An 18,457-nucleotide genomic window follows, 5' to 3' on the forward strand; every position below is an offset into this window, starting at 1 on the left:
TATACTGTGTGAGAGGTGAATCAGTGTTTTCTCTGTGACTCCATGTTGCAGTCCATCTTGTCTTCTATAACACAGACCATTGCTCCCACAGCAGTGGGAAGTGTGAATACAGTGTGAAGAAAGAATACAGATGGAGTTTGTTTTAATGTTACAGGGAAGGTCCTGATGCCCCAAGCCATGATCCTGGAGCCAGTCTCTTGTGAAATCCCCATCCAAAGTTCAAGATGAACCCTTGGAGATCACCTTTTCTGAGTGCTGAGCTGATATTCTTTGCAGGTGGGTGATAGAGGTGTTGTCTCCAACTACACTGGTTATACAAAACCATTAAGATCCAGTGCCGCTGGGTTGAATACAGACTAACTGTGAGTGAGACATGCAGAAGCATCTCTAAAAGGTGTTGAATGTTATGGGATATTGACTGCAGCATACTGGACATTGTCAACCCTTATAAGTGGCTTTTCATGGCTCTCTTCCATAGCCAGTGGAGATTTCTGGGAGGGTGTCTGGATTTGTTGTTAATTGTCCCTATTTAGAGACATTCATAGGGACCTGGACAAGCTGAGAAGTGGGTCTGTGTGAACCTCATGAGGTTCAACAAGGCCAAGTGCCAGGTCCTGCACCTGGTCGGGGCAACCCCTGGTATCAATACAGGCTGGGGGACGAAGGGATGGAGAGCAGCCCTGCCGAGAAGGACTTGGGGGCACTGGTGGACGAAAAGCTGGACACGAGCCAGCAATGTGCGCTTGCAGCCCAGAAGGCCAACCGTGTCCTGGGCTGCATCACAAGAAGCGTGGCCAGCAGGTCGAGGGAGGTGATTCTGTCCCTCTGCTCTGGTGAGACCCCCCCTGCAGTGCTGCGTCCAGCTCGGAGGTCCTCAGCACAGGACAGACATGGACCTGGTGGAGCGGGTCCAGAGGAGGCCACTAAAACGATGAGGGGGATGGAACGCCTCTCCTATGAAGAAAGGCTGAGAGAGTTGGGGTTGTTCAGCCTGGAGAAGAGAAGGCTCCAGGGAGACCTTATTGCGGCCTTTCAGTACTTAAAGGGGGCTTATGAGAAAGATGGGGACAGACGTTTTAGCAGGGCCTGTTGTGACAGGACAAGGGGGAATGGTTTTAAACTAAAAGAGGGGAGATTTAGACTAGATAGAAGGAAGAAATTTTTTACGCTGAGGGTGGTGAAACCCTGGCAAAGGTTGCCCAGAGAGGTGGTAGATGCCCCATCCCTGGGAACATTCAAGGTCAGGTTGGATGGGGCTCTGAGCAACCTGATCTGGTTGAAGATGTCCCTGCCCATGGCAGGGGGTTGGACTAGCTGACTTTTAAAGATCTCTTCCAACACAAACTATTCTATGATTCTGTGATTTTGCCTAGGTTCATCTCACGCCTGTTGGTTTTCACTTGATGATAGTCATAAGACTGTTTGCATGTTGATATTAAGGGTTTGTGATGCAAGTATGTCCAATATTTGACTTCAGTGATCAATACTGATGTTAAGTGAGATTGCATTTACACACAGATAAGTTGGAAATCTCCTGAAATGCTAGACAGGAAACTGGGTATCACTGTAAAAGGACTTCTGAAAAATTCTGATCATTTGCTACAAAAAAAAAGCCAGCCAGCCACTGGTTCATCTCTATTAGCTTCAGAGGACAAGGGTCCCCAAAATAAATCCTAAATTATCTTAAGAATTTGATACCTTGATGAAAGGCATTGTATAGCAAGTTACAGGTGACTTAACTTCATGAAGCAAAAATTCATTTCCAGGCCTGTGTTTCTTTCCTAAGGACTTCATCAAGAAAGAGCTGGACAGACTGTCTTGGAGCCAGAAGAGGATATATTTTGTGGGCAGCTCTAAGTTTGGGAGAGTGTACAGGAGTGAGCAAACACATTTCTTTAAGAGCTGGAGGAATACACATAAGGTTTATTGTCTTTATTTTAATTCTTGAGGAGGACAGGAGGCTCAGACTGTAGCTTGGTTCACCAAGTCCTGAAGGTATCAAACACCCCCTGAGGGGAAGCAGGACTATTACATAGGGGAGGCAGTTGGGGGGAAAAAGGATGCCTAAGAAGAAATGAGATGAAGGGTTGGATCACAGGAGGACAGCTATCAGACTACTACGTCTTGTCCTGAATGAGATGTTTTAAATGTTTCCATTGCACTTCAGCCTGACATAGCTGGGTTGTTTTTGCAGTGACAGCCACAGGATTGCTCATTAAGCCCCGAGAGGGCAGTGTTGCTGGAGGAACGTGGATTACTATTACCCTGGATGGTGAGTTTTAAACTCTTAATAAAGCATATGTCAAAGTAACAAAGAACCAGCTTCATTCTGAGATTTGTGGTTGGAGTAACAAACCCTAAGGAACAGATATATGGGCTGTGGCACCCATAACATGAAATTGGCTTGAAATTGTTACTTCATAAACTATTGCTGATGGTTGCTTGTTTTTAAGTTCTTTCTAAGCAAGAGAAGTCAGATTTCTACCTTATTTTTGTAGATGTAGGGCTAGAAATTTCTTTCCTGCCACTCTTTCTTTTTAAGAAAAGCTGAAAGTCTCATCTGTTCATAGGTCCTGTGATGCTGGAGCTTCAAAAACACTAATAATAAACATGAGATCTGAGTAAAAATCACAGAAATTGATATGTCATGCTCAGTTAGGCCCCAAACCAGATGTACAAAGCTAGGCCTGACTTTCCGTAGAGCTGAATATTGATTCACTGGGAAGAATTGGTTTCTGAACCAGCTATACGTTCGGTTTAGCTGCTCGAGTTCTGACACGCGGTCATTTATAACTATGATAAATGTATCAGTGTTATTTGTCAAATATTGTGCATTCCCATAGAGATGATGAAATGGAAGGAGGAAAGGAAGCTCATGTCTGCAGGGGAGATGTTTCCCCAACAGCAGGCAGAGAGAGTCACAGTTGGGAACTCACCTTTCAAGCAGAGTGGGTTGGTTTTTTTTGGGGGGGGGAGCAGACAGCCAGCCCTTGGGAGAAGGGGGAAAAACCTTCCTGGGATCAGGAGGAAATGTGCAGTTTGCTGCAAATCAAGAAATCACTGATGTCATTTAAAGTGAGCCTGTGGGCTGGGAACCACCCTGTGAAGATCATGAGCAAAGGGAAAGTTGTTTGTAAGCCTTCTTAATTTCTAGTTGTATTTGAATATGCTACAAAGGTTAAGCATGCGAGTTTATGTTCAGATAAAGCTTGACTTTCTGAAGATTAAAAGTCTTTGATCCTTTGGACAGGTCACTCTAAAGAAATGGGCTAAGCAGGTCCACCTTGCAGCACAGGCCAACTTAAGGTCCTGTTAGCAAAACTATGCAAGACATCAGCAACTGCAAAGACCGTGTCAAACAGTCCTAATTTTCCAGGTGCTTTAAGTATCTATGGGCAGGGTGTTTTTTCCAGTGTAGATGGCTGAGGCGATTCAAACCCCCAATAACTGTCAATCTCTGCAGTAGAATACATGTGGAAGAGACCAAGTATACTATTAGAGGCAAAAAAAACCATGCAGCTGCATGGTGGGATGAACTTGGTCTTAATATGAAATTACACAATCATGATTTCAAAAAGCCTGATTAAAGGGTCTAAGTGTTGCTCTTAAAGAGAAGCTGGGTTGCACATTCCAAAATGTTTATATCATGTGTGACTGAATGTGAGCGATCCTGTCCTCACAGAGCTCTTCTGGTTGACTTTGATTATTTAGGCTCAACATCCCACCAGCTAGAACATGTCTCTTCAGCCAGTGGGTCCCAGCTGGAGGTCTCCCTGGTGAATCCAGATCTGCCTAGGTTGCCTTGTGATGTCTCTCCTGTGTATTTTGACTTATCCACCGTAAGATGCAGAACAAGGTATGATCCATGACTACAGTGTGGGTGAGACCTTGCCGTTTGTCTGGTAGGATCCTCATTTTCTTTCAGTGTCTGCACAGGTAGCTTGGGAGTTTAAGGAATTCCTACGGCTGCTGCTGTGGCTGCACCTGAGCACCTTCTAAACTGTGTTGCATTTAACCTTGTTTCAGCTTAAAGAAGCACTAGGCTAGCTAGCATGAGAGTCAGTGAGGCTTCTTGGAGAGCTAGGCTCAGATCCTCAGAGGTTTGTAGATGTCTAATTCTTAGATGCAAAACTCCCAAGAAAATCTCGGGGGGGATTTTACCAGCTTCTGGTGTCTTTGACCTGTCCAAGAAGATAAATAGAGATTATGGGTAGAATATGGTTTCAAGCACCACCTGGGCAATCTAAGCTCCCTGTTTTCCATCCTGTCATAATGTTAAAGAATATCGTTTGACTGGAAGACTAGGGATGTCACAAGAGGCTGTAAAACTGACCCTAATAGGGCTCTTCAATCTCTTGCTACTATGATTCGGTCGGGAGTTAATTCTGCTGAATGCGATGCTGAGAAAATGTGCACATTAAGGATGCAGCATTAATTTACAAACCAGGATCAAGATGCCCTGTAAATCCAGGCAGCCCTGGGTTATTTTAATACTAATAAATAACAATTATTCATTAGTATTAATGAACACTAATGAGCATGTCTGTGTTTTGCATTAACATACAATTTGGATAGAATTCTGATGTAGTCCTATCACCTTCTGCACTTGACTGTAATTGCTTGCAGTGCCTCCACATTTCTTTTAAACTGTAGTTTTAGAGTTTGGGTTCATATGTGTAAAGTTTGTGTTCACAGTGTAAATTTTTTTTTGCTCTATCGAAGCCTCAGTGGACCTGCTGAGAATGGAGACCCTGTAAAGGACCTGGCATTTCCTAAAAAATAAAACCAATCTGTATAAAAATAACATTTTCTTCCACCTAGGTCTTCACCTCAAGAGGGTTTGTACTATGTGGAGGTGATCTTTAAAGGACATGTAATTAACAACCTGACTGAGGTGGAGAAAGAAAACTTTACTTTCCAGGTAACCACCAAGCAAGGATAGAAGTGATGATAAAGAATTCAAGGTATTGAAGGGAGTTAAACTTCAGACTTGGTATGACAGAGAATATGTTGAAATTTTATCTCTGATGCTGATTGCATGTCAGGACAAGAAGTTAGGATGCTCTTTCTGTCCCTCAAAACTAGATGCATCGAGGTACTCATCAGACTGGCACTGGATAGACTAGGTGACCTAACAGATCTTTCTGAATCAAAAATCTGGTTCCAAGTTAATCTCTCTCTCTGCACTGAAGCCACACAGTCAGAAGACACTATTGTGTGAGAAGACCCTATGCCAGCTGCTTCTTGTGTTACCCTCCTGCAGAGTGGCAGCTAACAGTCTGCACTGACAGGTAACCATGGGCAAGAATACCTCCCATGGGCACAGCTGGTTCCAGGAAAGGACATCTCTCCAGATCTAGGACAGCTCTCCACACCTAAGATGAGCAACATTTGGAAAGCTCAGACCTCAGTTGTGATTTCATATTCGTTGCTCAGTTATTTTGAGAGCTCACTACTTCCCCCCAGACCAGTATTTTCCCTTTGGCACCCAATGTCAAAGCGCATTGTCTCAGGAGGTTGTGGGGTATGATGGTATTAGACCAGTTAATGACGATGGTGTCAGGATCTCTGGCAGAGCAGAATCCTTAGCCATGGCTGTGTGCTTTGGGATGAGGCCTGGTGTGCTCAGAAGTCACGTTTCACCTCTCTGTGCTAACTTTGAGTATCAAACAAGAAAGCCCGGCGTTTTCAGTAAATTGCACATTAAAGCCAAAGAGTCATTGGGTGGTTCAGTTAGCTTAGAGAGTTGATGAAAAATCACCAGGGGTTGCTGTTAATGAGGCACATTCCAAGCTAAATAAAACACAATGTGTCTTTGTTCTGGGACTGGGACCTGGGAGCTATGAGTATTAAAAATTAATTTTGCCTCCACAGTAGATTGAAAAAGCCCGCTGCAGGCAGCAACAAGTCTGAACAGCTCGGAAGACTTGTGTCAGCTAGTGGCCCTAGTCTGTGCTGTTTTTGGCTTCTTTCTCTGCATCAGCTCCAGCCCAGGGTATGGTGTGATGTTGCCTTTGCTTCTCAGAAGTGGCCATCACTGGAGGGAGTTTGTGGCTACTCATTCATTTTTCACATGACCATGAGGAAGAGGGAAGGCAAGGACTGAGCTTGGAAAGGGAATGGGGTTCAAGGAAAGCTTGGAAGAAAACAACATATGCAATGGTGTCCTTGATTTGATTCTGCAAATTAGTTTTTTACACCATATACCAGGCTGACAGCAGCATCTGTAAGTGCAAGTGAGGACATGAGAGGGCTCAAAGAAGGTGGGGAGGATGGAGATGTGTGGAGAAGGCTCCAAAAAATGGGTGATTAGGTGATGGGGACACATGGGAAATGTACTTTTCTATAAGGTTAATGAAATCGAGCAGCTAATGACTTAGATGGAAACAGGATTTAGCCAGCTAACAGGACTGCAGGCCAGATTTGTAGGTATTTGTAGCTCCTAAGAAAGCAGAGAGACAGCAGATTTTACAAAATCTGAACAAGCCAGGTGCCTTTATACATCACCTTAAGCCCAAGATCCTTAAGTACCTTGATGGACCTGACCCTCGGTTTTCACATAATGATTTTCATTTCCAGAGTGCAGAATGTTGCACTGGGGAAAGACAATGACAATACTCTTATTTTTCAGAGCAGATATCTGAGGAATAAAGAACTGATGTGGTTTTGCCAAGGTCTCCCTGTAAAATGCAAGGCTGTGCCTGTATTATTTAGCAAGGCAGGGTTGGAAGTGGTCTCCAGCACTGCCTGGGATCACCTCGCTGCTGCTTCTGGGTGCGTTTTTTTCTGCTTTGGGTGATGACAACTCTGCTCCCACTAGACAGCGTGGATCAGGCCACCTTCTTTTTGGTGCAGGGCGAGAGTTTCCCTACCTGGATATAAGCCGTGCTGTTCCCTGGGCCAAATAGGAGGTTTCAAGTTATTTTATTTACTTGTATAGCCATAGTCCAAGAGCCCACCTTCCCTTTCCATAACCCTCCTTATGGCTTTCCCAAGATATCCAGCTCTTTTTCATTGCCTGTCCAGGCACATTCCCACTGACCACACCATCTCAGCTACCTCAGCTTACTACAAGATAATATTCAGCTACCCCAGCACTGGAAAATACCCAGTGTGTTGGAGACAACTCTTTATCCAGAGCAGGAATTTTTTAAACACATCCAAAGAGTTTCGATTACCTTTTTATTTCCTTTAGTACTGGGATCCAGATGCTTGATTTGAACACAAGGCACTTTTTAGCTGCTGAAACTATCCATTTAATTGTCCTGTTCGGTCTGCTATCTTCCAGGCAGGGACAGGGACATTTACAGATAATATTGGTTCCATGAGAGTTAACTGTATGTGGAGGACCATGTGAGCCTCTGGCCACTTGACTGATGAGTAGTGCTCCCACACACAACGCCGTTTGAATAGGATTGGTGTCAGCCTAGACAAAAAATTCTCTAGAGTAATTTTGGTTAAAAAGTGTCACAGATTTTAGAGTCAGCTGGAGAAAAGGGGCAATAGGCCTGCTCTACTTGTTGAAAATGCAGCCCAAGCATGTGCCAGGTCAGGCATCCATATCTCTCAGCTACTTTGGGAGGCTGATGATGACTTTCCTCCACTTGGAAAGAGTCCCTGTGTGTTCCTCATCTTCCGAGAGGCTTGCCTCAAAGCACAATCTCTGTGCTCATTCTTGGACTCTGTTTAAGTCAAAAATAGTACCCCATAGCAGATTTCCAGTATTTCCTTGCTGTTTCCTCAAAGGGCAAGGTAGTGCTTTCCCAAAGGCACCTCTGATGTATTACACTGCATTAAGATGGGCTAATACAAGCATTTTCTTTGCTACACTGCTTTTGGGTACCCAACAAGCTTGCTAAAGGCTAGCTGAAGTATCTCACTTCTGTGATGTAGAAATAGTTTGTAAGAGTATGTTATTGGGAAGAAAAATGGTGCCATAATGCCAGATAAAATGGAGGTCTCGACTTCAGATAAAGCATGGCTTAGAAATTTTGTAGTGTATTAAACGATATCTTCTGGAATTGACTCAAGGCAGGGTGGACAATTTGGGCACAAAGAGGATGCAAAAATAGCAGTTAGCCATACTCTGAATGCAGAGGAGGCCAGAAGGGGACATGGTACTTACTCCCTTCTTAGAGCAGGACTCCGCTTCAAAGATCAAATCTGAAGTGTGAGTCTCTGAAAAGCAGTTGCCAACTGTGTTGTGAGCAATGTGTAATCAGATCTTGTTGGGCTGCTGCGAAAATGACTGCCATTTAACTACAAATTTCTCTTTGCAGTTCTCTGCTGCGCAGACACCTGTGGTTTACCAAATTAGTCCACCATCTGGCATCCCAGGTACGGGACCTTTCTTTAAGCTGGAGCCCACTTTAATTATTATTTGATGTTCCATAGTGTCTTTCTCTTTGAGGGATCTGTCTTGCTGGGGATTAAAATGAGCACCTCCAGAACATAATGTCCAAGCTCATGCTGAACAGGAAAATGGGTTTGCACAAGGGGAGAGAGTCTGCAGCACTGGGAACAAGAGAAATGGGTAATGCACAGTGACCAGGTTATTTGGTACTGCAACTGCTTCTGCAGCCCAACTCTGCCTGAGTAGAGAGTCGTGGTTCAGCAGATAGGTAGGTCTAATCTTCTTTAGAGAAGACTGAAATATTTATTTCCAAAGTCAAGATTAATCAAAACATTTTGGTCTCTCAAGAGTGCAGAGAGGTACCTCTGATTAGATCACAATGATGCTCCTAAATCTAAGTCCATACCTCATTTCCAATTATTTTCAGGTGCAGTTCAGCTCCAGATTCTCATGCCTTGCTTTAGGGTGTCTGTATGGAGGTTTCTACCTGTTAGCTGGATGCTTGACCTCTCCGTGTAGTCAGTGAAGAACATGAGTAACACCAAGTGTCTAGTGCTATTTGAGAGGTCCTGGAGCATGAAGGAGCTGTATGGAGCAGGTAGATATGACACAGGACCAGGAAGACTCATTCCTTTCAGTGGGAGGATTGGGTGCCTCAAATGATTTAAGACACCTGTGTACAGGCAACTGAACCAAGCTGTCACCCAGTATGGTCAAGGGGGTGTTGGGAGTGATTTAGCTGGCCACATATGCTGTGGTCCTTCTTTAGACCCTGACCCTGTCTAGTGTACAAATGATGTCATTTTGGTTGCCTCATGAGATTCTGCAGTGGAATTTAGTTAGCATGTGGGGTTCAGTTAACAAAAGAGTTGATGAAAATGTCTTCTCAGTACAAATACTGGAGAGCTGCTAAAACATCAGGAATGGACTTTTTTGTGGGAAACAAAGACGAGTTTTGGGAAAAGCGAATTCAGTGCAAAGTCACCTTGAACTACAGTAGAAGTTGAGAGTAGACATCAGCACAGCCAGTTGGGCAGCTCTCTGAAAAATTTGCAAAGACCAAGAATTTCTTTTGTTCAGCTCACAAAATTTGCAAATACAAATTCTCTGCTTTTAAAAGCCTCTCTTCAATTTCTATTTCCTTTTAAACAGGAAATTTAATAGAGATCCATGGGAAAACAATTGCTGGAAGATATGAGACCCTGGACTTCAATGTGGACTATATTGATGGGTAATTATATATAGGCTGCTATCTGACCCAGTCCCTGTAAATTAGTGTTTCTTCCATCAGTCTCTTTGACAGCAATAAATTGCAACCAGTTGGCCCAGAATTGCCATTTACTTCCTTTGTGGTTTATTGCAGCTCATGAGTTGGGCTCCAGCAAACTTTGTTAATCTAATTGCAACTGGTCCATTAAGCTAGTTGGTTTGTTTACTGGCAGCACAGTCAATCACAGCTCAGTGTGAATTGTACTGTAATTGCGTCTGGTTGCTGTAGATTTTATTTTGGCTAGCAAATTAAAATTTAACTAATTAAAATAATGTCAGAATCGAAAAGTTAAATAAATTTTCCTTTCCATTTGCATTTTTACAAAAACTATTAGTTTGAAACAGATGCTCTGGTGAGTCAGAAGACAAAGCAGAAGTATTTTGAGAGAAAAGGCTTTGTTGTTCACTGCTTTAAACCCTCTCTGGTCACTTCCTTGTTCTCAAGGAAGGTTTGATTTTTTTCTGCTGCTTCTATGGTTACATGCAACAGAGCAAAGCAGGTAGATTTTAAAAATTTACTTCAGGCCAGTAGCACTTTAAGCATAGTGAATCCAAAATGAGCATGAACGCTGACCTGCCATCTGTCATATATATTTCCTTATGTATGGAAGTGTTCTCAGATACTACTGAATTATGATTTCCTTGTGTTTGTGTCAATAGCAGTGAAGAACTAAGCCCAGGTGAATATTTTAAAGATAAACTATTAATCTATAGTTACTCTGCTGGTGTTTTAGGGATCATTTCAGGAGCCAGGGAAGGTGTGTATTCTCAGTAGTTAGAAATTTTAATTGCAAGAGCAGATATTTGACCACTACATGGTTCTTAACTACTTTTCAGGCTGAATGGAAATGTCCCTTGCTAAGTAACTAAATTCTCTGCTAGTGTGAATGAAAGTCCAGTGCAGATTCCTGCCATACCAGCTGCACCCATTTATCAGCCCTACATTTTTGCTCACTGGATGCACATTAGCCTCCTTTGTTCGATATTAATTATTGTTTTACCTGCCTCTAGTGAAACCTTTGATCAGTGGGAAGAAAGACTGGTCTGCCTGACTGCAGGTTGGACATGCCGGCATGCTCCATTGCTAGATTACTCATTTACAACTTAACCTCACTATCACCAAAAAGGAAATGGTCTCAAAATCTCAGCATACCAGACAGGTTCACATCATAGCTTCACATGAATAATTTGCCCATTTTTGGTGTGTTAGTAAATAGGTACCAGGTGAGGACTTGGATTTGACGAGAGCAGTCTGTCACTCAGTCACACTGATTCAGGATTTGGAGCAAACGAGAGAACTGTTTTTATACTTCCAAGTGTGTTCTGTGCCCTTTTCCATGCTTTCTATGGGATGCAATCGTCCAGTGATGCTGAACCAAACATTTTGCAGCACTGAATTTTTTTCTATTCATCCTTAAAAGGAAAGGCATCTCAATATCAGCAAGCTGTATTAATAAAATCAAACCCTTGATAAAACCTCATAAAACTACACTCAAGCATGGGTCATAGCAAAGTGTTTGCACTATAGGTTTTAATTGCATATTTTCCTTAATTGCCTGTTAATTCTCAAAGAATCATTGCCAACCTTCGCTTATTATGCTAATTACTGTGAATTTATTGCTCCCACCTGATTCCTCCTCTCCAGTGGAAGTTGTCCCTTGCCATATTGGTTCTTTAAGGTGGGGATACTTGAATTTGCTATTAGGAGCTTACATGATTTCTAGCAGAGGTTGGTTGTAGTGTTTTTCCTCAGTGAAATAAAGAAATGACTGAGCTGCAGTATGAGCATGATGCTGTACTTGCGCTGCCTACTGCTTCTGGAAGGTAAGGGTGGGTATAGTCCTTCTGGGGCTTGGACTACAACCCTTCCTTACAGGGAGGAGGTATTGGGTCCTTCAGAACTAGCATGGGTGTCTCAAAGATTCGTGAAACTTTGTCTATCATATCTCATCTTCCCTGTTTATTTTCTGCCTAGACCAGCTATCCTTGTGGCAGAAGGAGATGGATGGACCAGTCTCTGCTCTTTCGCTGACAGACGAGCTGGAAGCATGTCCGTTCTTGACTTACCTTTTGTTTGTGTTGGTGCAAGGGCTCAGCACAGCTTGTGCACAAAAAATTTTCTTGGTTTTTGAAGAAGTTTTTCTGCTTTGGCTTAAGATAGAGAGGGACCGTGGGGAGTTGACCATATGGTCTGTGACGGGGTGGGTGAGGGCTGCTGTCTCTGTGGCTCTAGCCATAACCAGGCAGGGCCAGGGGCTGTTCTCTGGCCCGGAGATGACACGCTATGCCCTGGCCACATCTATTCTGTTCAACTCTTTAAAATCCAAAACAGGGTAGCCATTTCCAAGCTGCCTACTGACCTTGGTCAATGTATAGTCTTCAGTCATATATAGACACTAATATGAAAGGTGGATTAGCTGACCTTAGCCCAAACTGAGCAAATAGAGCTCTAAAAATTTAACAGCGTAGGCAGACAGGCTCTGGTGCCTGGGCCTCAGCACGGTTCATTTATTGGTATTAATGTATCCTTGTCTTCTGTAACTTGCAGGAGACCCTTTAGACTTCTGGTTCTTGCACCCTGTTGAATTACAGGAAAAAAAACATGGACTCTGCAGCAGCGTTTCTTGTATGAATGATGCATTTCTCAGAGTGCCTGTAAGCCCTGGAAAAGGGAGGCTGCTTTTACAGGGAACAAGGGGAAAAACCTGTTCTCGTAGAAGTCAGTGCTAAGACTTCTGGGGTCCTCAGCAGGCCTTCTCATTGCACTGTAAAATTCCTCCTGGCTCCCAGGAGGGGAACTTGTATGCAAATGTGAGTTGATGATGGGGCTTGCTTTGTTCCATGGCTCCAGAAGGTTGATGTAATGCCAGCATATCTGGTTTAATTGCTACCTGCTCCTACTTGCAGATTAGGGACATGCAGAGGTGCAAGTAGAGGGGAAATGCTTTTGTCGTCCTGTTCATCCTCACCCTGTGGCCAGACTGGTCTCCCCTCAGCTCTTATTTCAAATGGGGGTTCTTAAGGTCCCCAACAGGACCAGTCTCTGGTAACAAGGGTAAAGGAGCCAATCTGGAGTGCTGGGTGTTGCTGGCAGGCTTCTTCCTAAGCTGCTGAGCTCCCAATGGTCAGTGGGGAGATGGGTTGCTTCTCCCACCTCACCTGTTTCTCTCCTTTATTTCTAAAGGGGGAGCTAAGTGTGAATAGCTTAGATGTGTAAGTCACATCTTTGGTTAGATGATTCTCACTGCATTTTGCTCTTTTTCCTCACAAGGCTTAGCAAAGTCCTCTGTCTCTCCACAGCTACCCTATTCAGGCCGAGGATGGACTGGGGACCCTGCAGTGCCGGGTGGAAGGGAACCACATAGGTTGGTGAAAAGAGGGAAAAAGCATGGGTTTCTGTTATTCCTGCAACTCCAGAGGGCAGAGGAGGGTGTCCATCACAAGCTCCTGCTCTGTCCCTGGTTAGGAATTTGTCTCAGGGTTGAGTCCAAGGCTTACCACAGTTCAACGGCCACTGCAGTGATTCGCAACCTCTTGGAGAAAATGAAGTGCAGTGCTCAAGTGAAACCATGACAGAGATGTGAATGTTGCTGACAGATTTGGGGTCTTTGCTCAGTTTACCTTTTTTTTTTTTACCTTATTCCTTCTTGTGTGTGATGGACCTTCCATTTACAGCTCTGTTATCAGAGAGGAATAAATTGGGTGCCTGCTCCTGGGCAGGTTGGACCCCTTTCATTTTTCTTCCCCAGCACTCTGAAGAAGCTTCTGATTCCTTTACGAGGCTTTGTCTGAGCAGCAAGCTTCCTGCTTGGGAAAGATGATCTGAGTTAAATATATAAAATAGAAATTAATATCTAGCTCTCATGTAGACACTGACAGTGCAATTTAATAGCCTGAACTTTAGAGATGTCTTGGGGTATCTAAGATCTCTCCAGAGGGGTGTCAGAGATAATGGAGGTCTTGAAGGAGGTCTGCACCTTCCTAGCACGGCAAGTGAGGTCAGATAGGATACCCCGGGCTAAGATGACACAAAGCATTTATACTTAGGCAACCAAATCCTGCCCCTGAGATTCAGCTTGCAGGTTCAGATACATAACTGTACTTATTTACAGTATAGCGTCTACCTATGACCTAAGGTTCTAAGCTCCCTAAGCTAATATTCAGTTCAGTTCCCACACACACCCTTTGCTGAAATCAACAGTTACACTGTTGTAAGGAAAGCGTGAGGAAGAGGAGAATCAGGCCCAGGATACCTGTACAGGTTTGGTAGGATGCACTTTTCATGGAGTCCTCCATGCTTCTGCCATAAAGCATATTACTTTTCTCTCCTCCAGGGTCCCACAATGTTAGCTTCTTGGTGTTTAACAAAGGAAAGTGAGTAAAAGAATCTTTTTCTCTTTTTCTGTGTTTTTTTTTTTTTAATGTGGGACACAGCTGCATTTGAGTCCAGGATAAGTGTACGGTGTTTTTCCTGAATCTTGTTTTCATTGCTTAGAAATGAGGTTTTGCTATCTTGAGAAGATGATCATCAGATTGGGAATGAAAAGGGAGAATGCTCCTCCCCCAAAGCATCTCCGCTTTGGGGTTTTAATACTTTAGCTTCAGTGCCCAAAGCATAAGTTATCTGTTAACCCTAGCTGAATAAAATCCCTTCACCTCACTTTTAACTCTTCATCTGAATGGGAAAGAATTACACATAAAAGGAGGTGAAAATGGGTTTTGGCAGTGTCAAAACCATACTTTACGATGGGACAGTACTTCTAATAAAGAGTTTCAGCCATGTAATGGAGTCTCTTGAATCAATGCCTCAATGTGCTGGTAAAAGGTGGTGTTGGGCCTTGTAGAAATGTTCCACTGTTCCTCTGGAGATTCAGTGTCCAGCTTTGCCAAAAGAAGGTCTACTTTAACTTAAATGGCCAAGGATCTCTCAGGCATTCTCTCTCTCTCTTGCAGGTCAGCAGTACACAAAGGTGCTTGGCTCATCAGTGCCAAACAGGAGCTTTTCTTGTATCAGACTCATTCAGGTATTGCTCTGATCCACCCCACTGTCTGCACCGTCTTTTGGCAGTCCCTGTGTGGTCTAAGTAAAGACCCGTCACTGTTGCCCTTCCCAAGGATGTAATCCTGTTGTGTCCTCATTTGGGGTGTGCCACTCCCCTAGTATGGGCTTGACTACACGAAAAGCTGCAGATCAAGGATTTCAGGAAGACTAGATTTATGTGCCAAGGCTGGGTGTGCTGCCATGGGCTATATCCTACATCCCCAGTGAGTTAGTGTTCCTCTCAGACAGGGATATGTTTGAACTCTGTTTTGGACAGCCTAACCTGAGACAGTCAGCCAGAGAACAGCCATACGGTAGGGTTTGGGATGATGTTGTTTTGTCATTGTTCCTTTTCCTGTCAGATCAGCTGTAGACTTGAGATGTTGCATCTAGAGAAACCTTTGCCCCTTAAATCACACTGTATTTGGTAAGGTTGAGATTTAGAAATGCAGACCTTAGGCTGAGATAGATCCCACATCAACTACAAGGAGGAGATGATGTTCAACCACTCCAAGAATTGAGTTCTGGATAAATGGTGAACGGCAGTTTAAAAAAAAAAAAATAAGGTACATTAACAATAATAACCTCTCTGTGACATTTCCAGCTATATTGTAGGCAGCAGACAATGAAATCTTGAGCACCTGCTCAAGATTATGGTCATGGGCAAACAGTGTCCAAGATTCAACAAGGCTGTATGCCCAACAGCCAAAGCAGAAATAGGGGATCAGGGACGGCAGAGCCCTGGGCGGCCTTTGACCTTAATCAGAGGTTGCATAAAGCTGAAACACCTCTTGGTTCACCTGTACAAGTCCCCAGCAAGGCCCCATCAAATTTTTGTCATTAAATTGGTTGAAATTAATGTAATGAATGCACTAGTTCCTTTCGGGCTGTATCTGAGAAGCTTGGTTCAAGAGATAACAAAAGCATTATTTTGGGGGTTTTTTTAGAACATAACCAATACATGTCTGCACTTTGTATATTGTTTATAGCATAAGCTTATTTCACCTATAAATTCAAATCACTTTGTAAAGGAGGGTAATTTTCTGTCAAATTTTATTCACAACTTGAAGTACATGAAAATGAAATAACCCTGAATGGAGTTGGCTATTGGGAGAGCACCAGCAGAAACAAGTTCTGCCAGATCTATCCAGTAGACAGTACTGTATTTGACAGTAGTCAATATTGTAAAAGTAAAGTTTAAATATTAGATAAGAAAAAAATGCAGGTCTGGACAAACTTCCCTCATCTTTTTATTAGTCTTTTTTCAGAAATGTGCAAGTACAATTGGGTGGTTAAACTAGGACACCTGAGTGCAAAGTGAGTAAATGTCACCAAAGAGAAAAATAGCTTTGCAGTGTGGAAAGGCATGACCATAACAGAGATAAAAACCTGAAAGATCCTCTTGGTCATGATGTGGACACTCAGATGTCAGATGTTCAGCTCCCTCCATTTGTCCCTGAAGCCTAAGGGACAACTGGAAAGTGTGGTAACATCTAAACCTACATGTTCAATTGAGAAGTGAGTCAGACAAGGTCAAAAGGATTGAAACAGTTTTAATACCACCTTTTTTTTGCAGGGTTCCTCAATAACACAGAATATACCGGTTTGCTATCTGAGCATGACAGATGCAGCCACTGCTAAGTAAGGGTGCAAGCATTGCAGCATTTCTCCTGTCATGCAGCCAAGTTATCCCTGTTGTTCATTCCTGGTGTAATCCCAGCGGCTGCCAAAACCCCTGTGAAGGATCAATGAGATGCCTGTTTCATTCACAGGAGCCTGCTCCGCCTGGAAACAGTGCAAGTGCACTGCTGGCTCTGATAGAAATAGGGCTGGGATTAACCTTTCCAATGCTTGTTTTCAGATCCCCCTTTTCCTTCCTCTGTAGAAATAGCCTCTGTGTTCCCAGCTGGTGGGAGTCTCGGAGGAGGCACTGATCTCACTGTCACGGGGGATTTCTTTGAGGAGCCTGTGCAGGTCACTGCTGCAGGTAAGAGGAGAAATGTGTTAATGTTGGTTTTTTTTTTTTAATACAGTGGTCACGGCCCTGACCACAAAACCCAACTGATATTGACGGATACCAGTGTGGGAGTTGTAAGACTTGCCATCAGGAAGGTCCAGTTATTCTGACTGTGGGCATGAACGGTTTTGTTTGCTTGATAGTACAAGCCCAGACTCTTAGCAAAGCGTTGACCCCTTTTGGAACCAAGATGAGTTCATGCTGCAGCTCAGCTGTGTTTCTAAGTCTTGCACACATATTTGTCTCCTTTTCCTGCTGGCAGGTGTCCCCTGTAAAGTCAAGCACGTCTCTCCCCAGCAAATCAGATGCACCACTGAACCTGTTGGCAAGGGCAGGAGGCTTGGTGTCCCCCAGCCAGGTATGGTGTTCAAATAACTGAAGGTCCAAACAAACAAACACACATGGAAATGGAGGGCAGAAATCATTCGGTGATGAATGCAATCAAGAAACAGGGCTTTCCAAAACGCTGTCTGCTTCAACATCAAGCCAGTTTCTCCTAGGTTTGATAGGGAGGAGGGCCACAAAAATGATCAAAGGGATGGAACGCCTCTCCTATGAAGAAAGACTGAGAGAGTTGGGGTTGTTCAGCCTGGAGAAGAGAAGGTTTTGGGAAGACCTTATTGCGGCCTTTCAATACTTAAAGGGGGCTTATAAGAAAGATGGGGACAGACGTTTTAGCAGGGCCTGTGGTGACAGGACAAGGGGGAATGGTTTTAAACTAAAAGAGGGGAGATTTAGACTAGATAGAAGGAAGATGTTTTTTACGCTGAGGGTGGTGAAACCCTGGCAGAGGTTGCCCAGAGAGGTGGTAGATGCCCCATCCCTGGGAACATTCAAGGTCAGGTTGGACGGGGCTCTGAGGAACCTGATCTAGTTGAAGATGTCCCTGCCCACGGCAGGGGGGTTGGACTAGGTGGCCTTTAAAGGTCCCTTCCAACCCAAACCATTCTATGATTCTATAGCAAGGAAAGGCAAGGTGGAGAACTCAGCCCACCACTTGCAGATGGGTGATGGCGGGAGGAAGGTCAACCTGGTTTGTAGGACTGTGGAAAATGAGGGGAAAAAGGCATGGATAATATTGAGAGGAAGGATAGCTGAACTAGAGCTACTGCAGAGGCTTCTGGGGACACTGCTTGAGTGGAGCATTGCAGTAGGAAATTACTGTGCATAAAACAAGGTTTGGCTCATTTTGACTGTGGGTCACCTCAGTACCTTTTCCTGCAAGAGCAGACATGTGAGTTTGGTGGGATGCTCTGCTCTCTGCAGGTTTTTGTTCTTTCTGGTAGAAGATTTCAAGGTAGAACAAATTCCTTAAAGTGAGATCGGTGTTCTGCTTTAGACTGCAAAAAATACCCACAAACAGAGCCAATTTATTATTAAAATTTTCTGTTCTGGCCTGCCTCCTTACATCACTGATTCCAGCATGTGCTCTGGGATTGTTGTTGGCTGCTACTGAGAAAACTTTTATTTTAACTTTCTAGGAAACAGAGGGCTTCTCTTTGAAGTCTGGGATGACGCCTCTGATCTGACAGAAGCAGGTCCTGGATATAGATGGCAGTTTGTACCTAACGCCAGCTCCCCAGTAAGATTTCTGTCTGGGGCAAAGAAGTCCTTCAGGTACTCAGTGATCTTAAAAAGACATGAAGCCATGGGAATCACCTTTAGCAGTGTAAGGTGTAGCAATAACACCTGACAGCTCTTTATAGCAGAGCCTTACTGCATAGCTCCTATAAATCAAAGCAAACCCTTTGCTCCGAGGTACTTTTGAAGCTCAAAA

At 43.8% G+C, this 18,457-nt stretch overlaps 1 protein-coding gene across 1 annotated transcript in view; it reads left to right on the forward strand.

Annotated features, from left to right (window-relative positions):
• Positions 1-224: 224 nt before the first annotated feature.
• The window catches only part of PKHD1 (PKHD1 ciliary IPT domain containing fibrocystin/polyductin), a 266,225-nt gene continuing 247,992 nt past the window's right edge, over positions 225-18,457 (forward strand). The window contains exons 1-13 of the mRNA XM_075144880.1: positions 225-276; positions 2,195-2,272; positions 3,712-3,856; positions 4,822-4,921; positions 8,280-8,337; positions 9,506-9,584; positions 11,598-11,672; positions 12,923-12,987; positions 13,957-13,996; positions 14,576-14,646; positions 16,549-16,650; positions 16,943-17,038; positions 18,162-18,297. Of these exons, the coding sequence (XP_075000981.1) occupies positions 225-276; positions 2,195-2,272; positions 3,712-3,856; positions 4,822-4,921; positions 8,280-8,337; positions 9,506-9,584; positions 11,598-11,672; positions 12,923-12,987; positions 13,957-13,996; positions 14,576-14,646; positions 16,549-16,650; positions 16,943-17,038; positions 18,162-18,297 (1,097 nt within the window). The remainder of the gene's footprint in view (positions 277-2,194; positions 2,273-3,711; positions 3,857-4,821; positions 4,922-8,279; positions 8,338-9,505; positions 9,585-11,597; positions 11,673-12,922; positions 12,988-13,956; positions 13,997-14,575; positions 14,647-16,548; positions 16,651-16,942; positions 17,039-18,161; positions 18,298-18,457) is intronic.

This window comes from Calonectris borealis, chromosome 3 (assembly GCF_964195595.1).
Source record: "Calonectris borealis chromosome 3, bCalBor7.hap1.2, whole genome shotgun sequence".
In the NCBI taxonomy this organism is placed as follows: domain Eukaryota; kingdom Metazoa; phylum Chordata; class Aves; order Procellariiformes; family Procellariidae; genus Calonectris; species Calonectris borealis.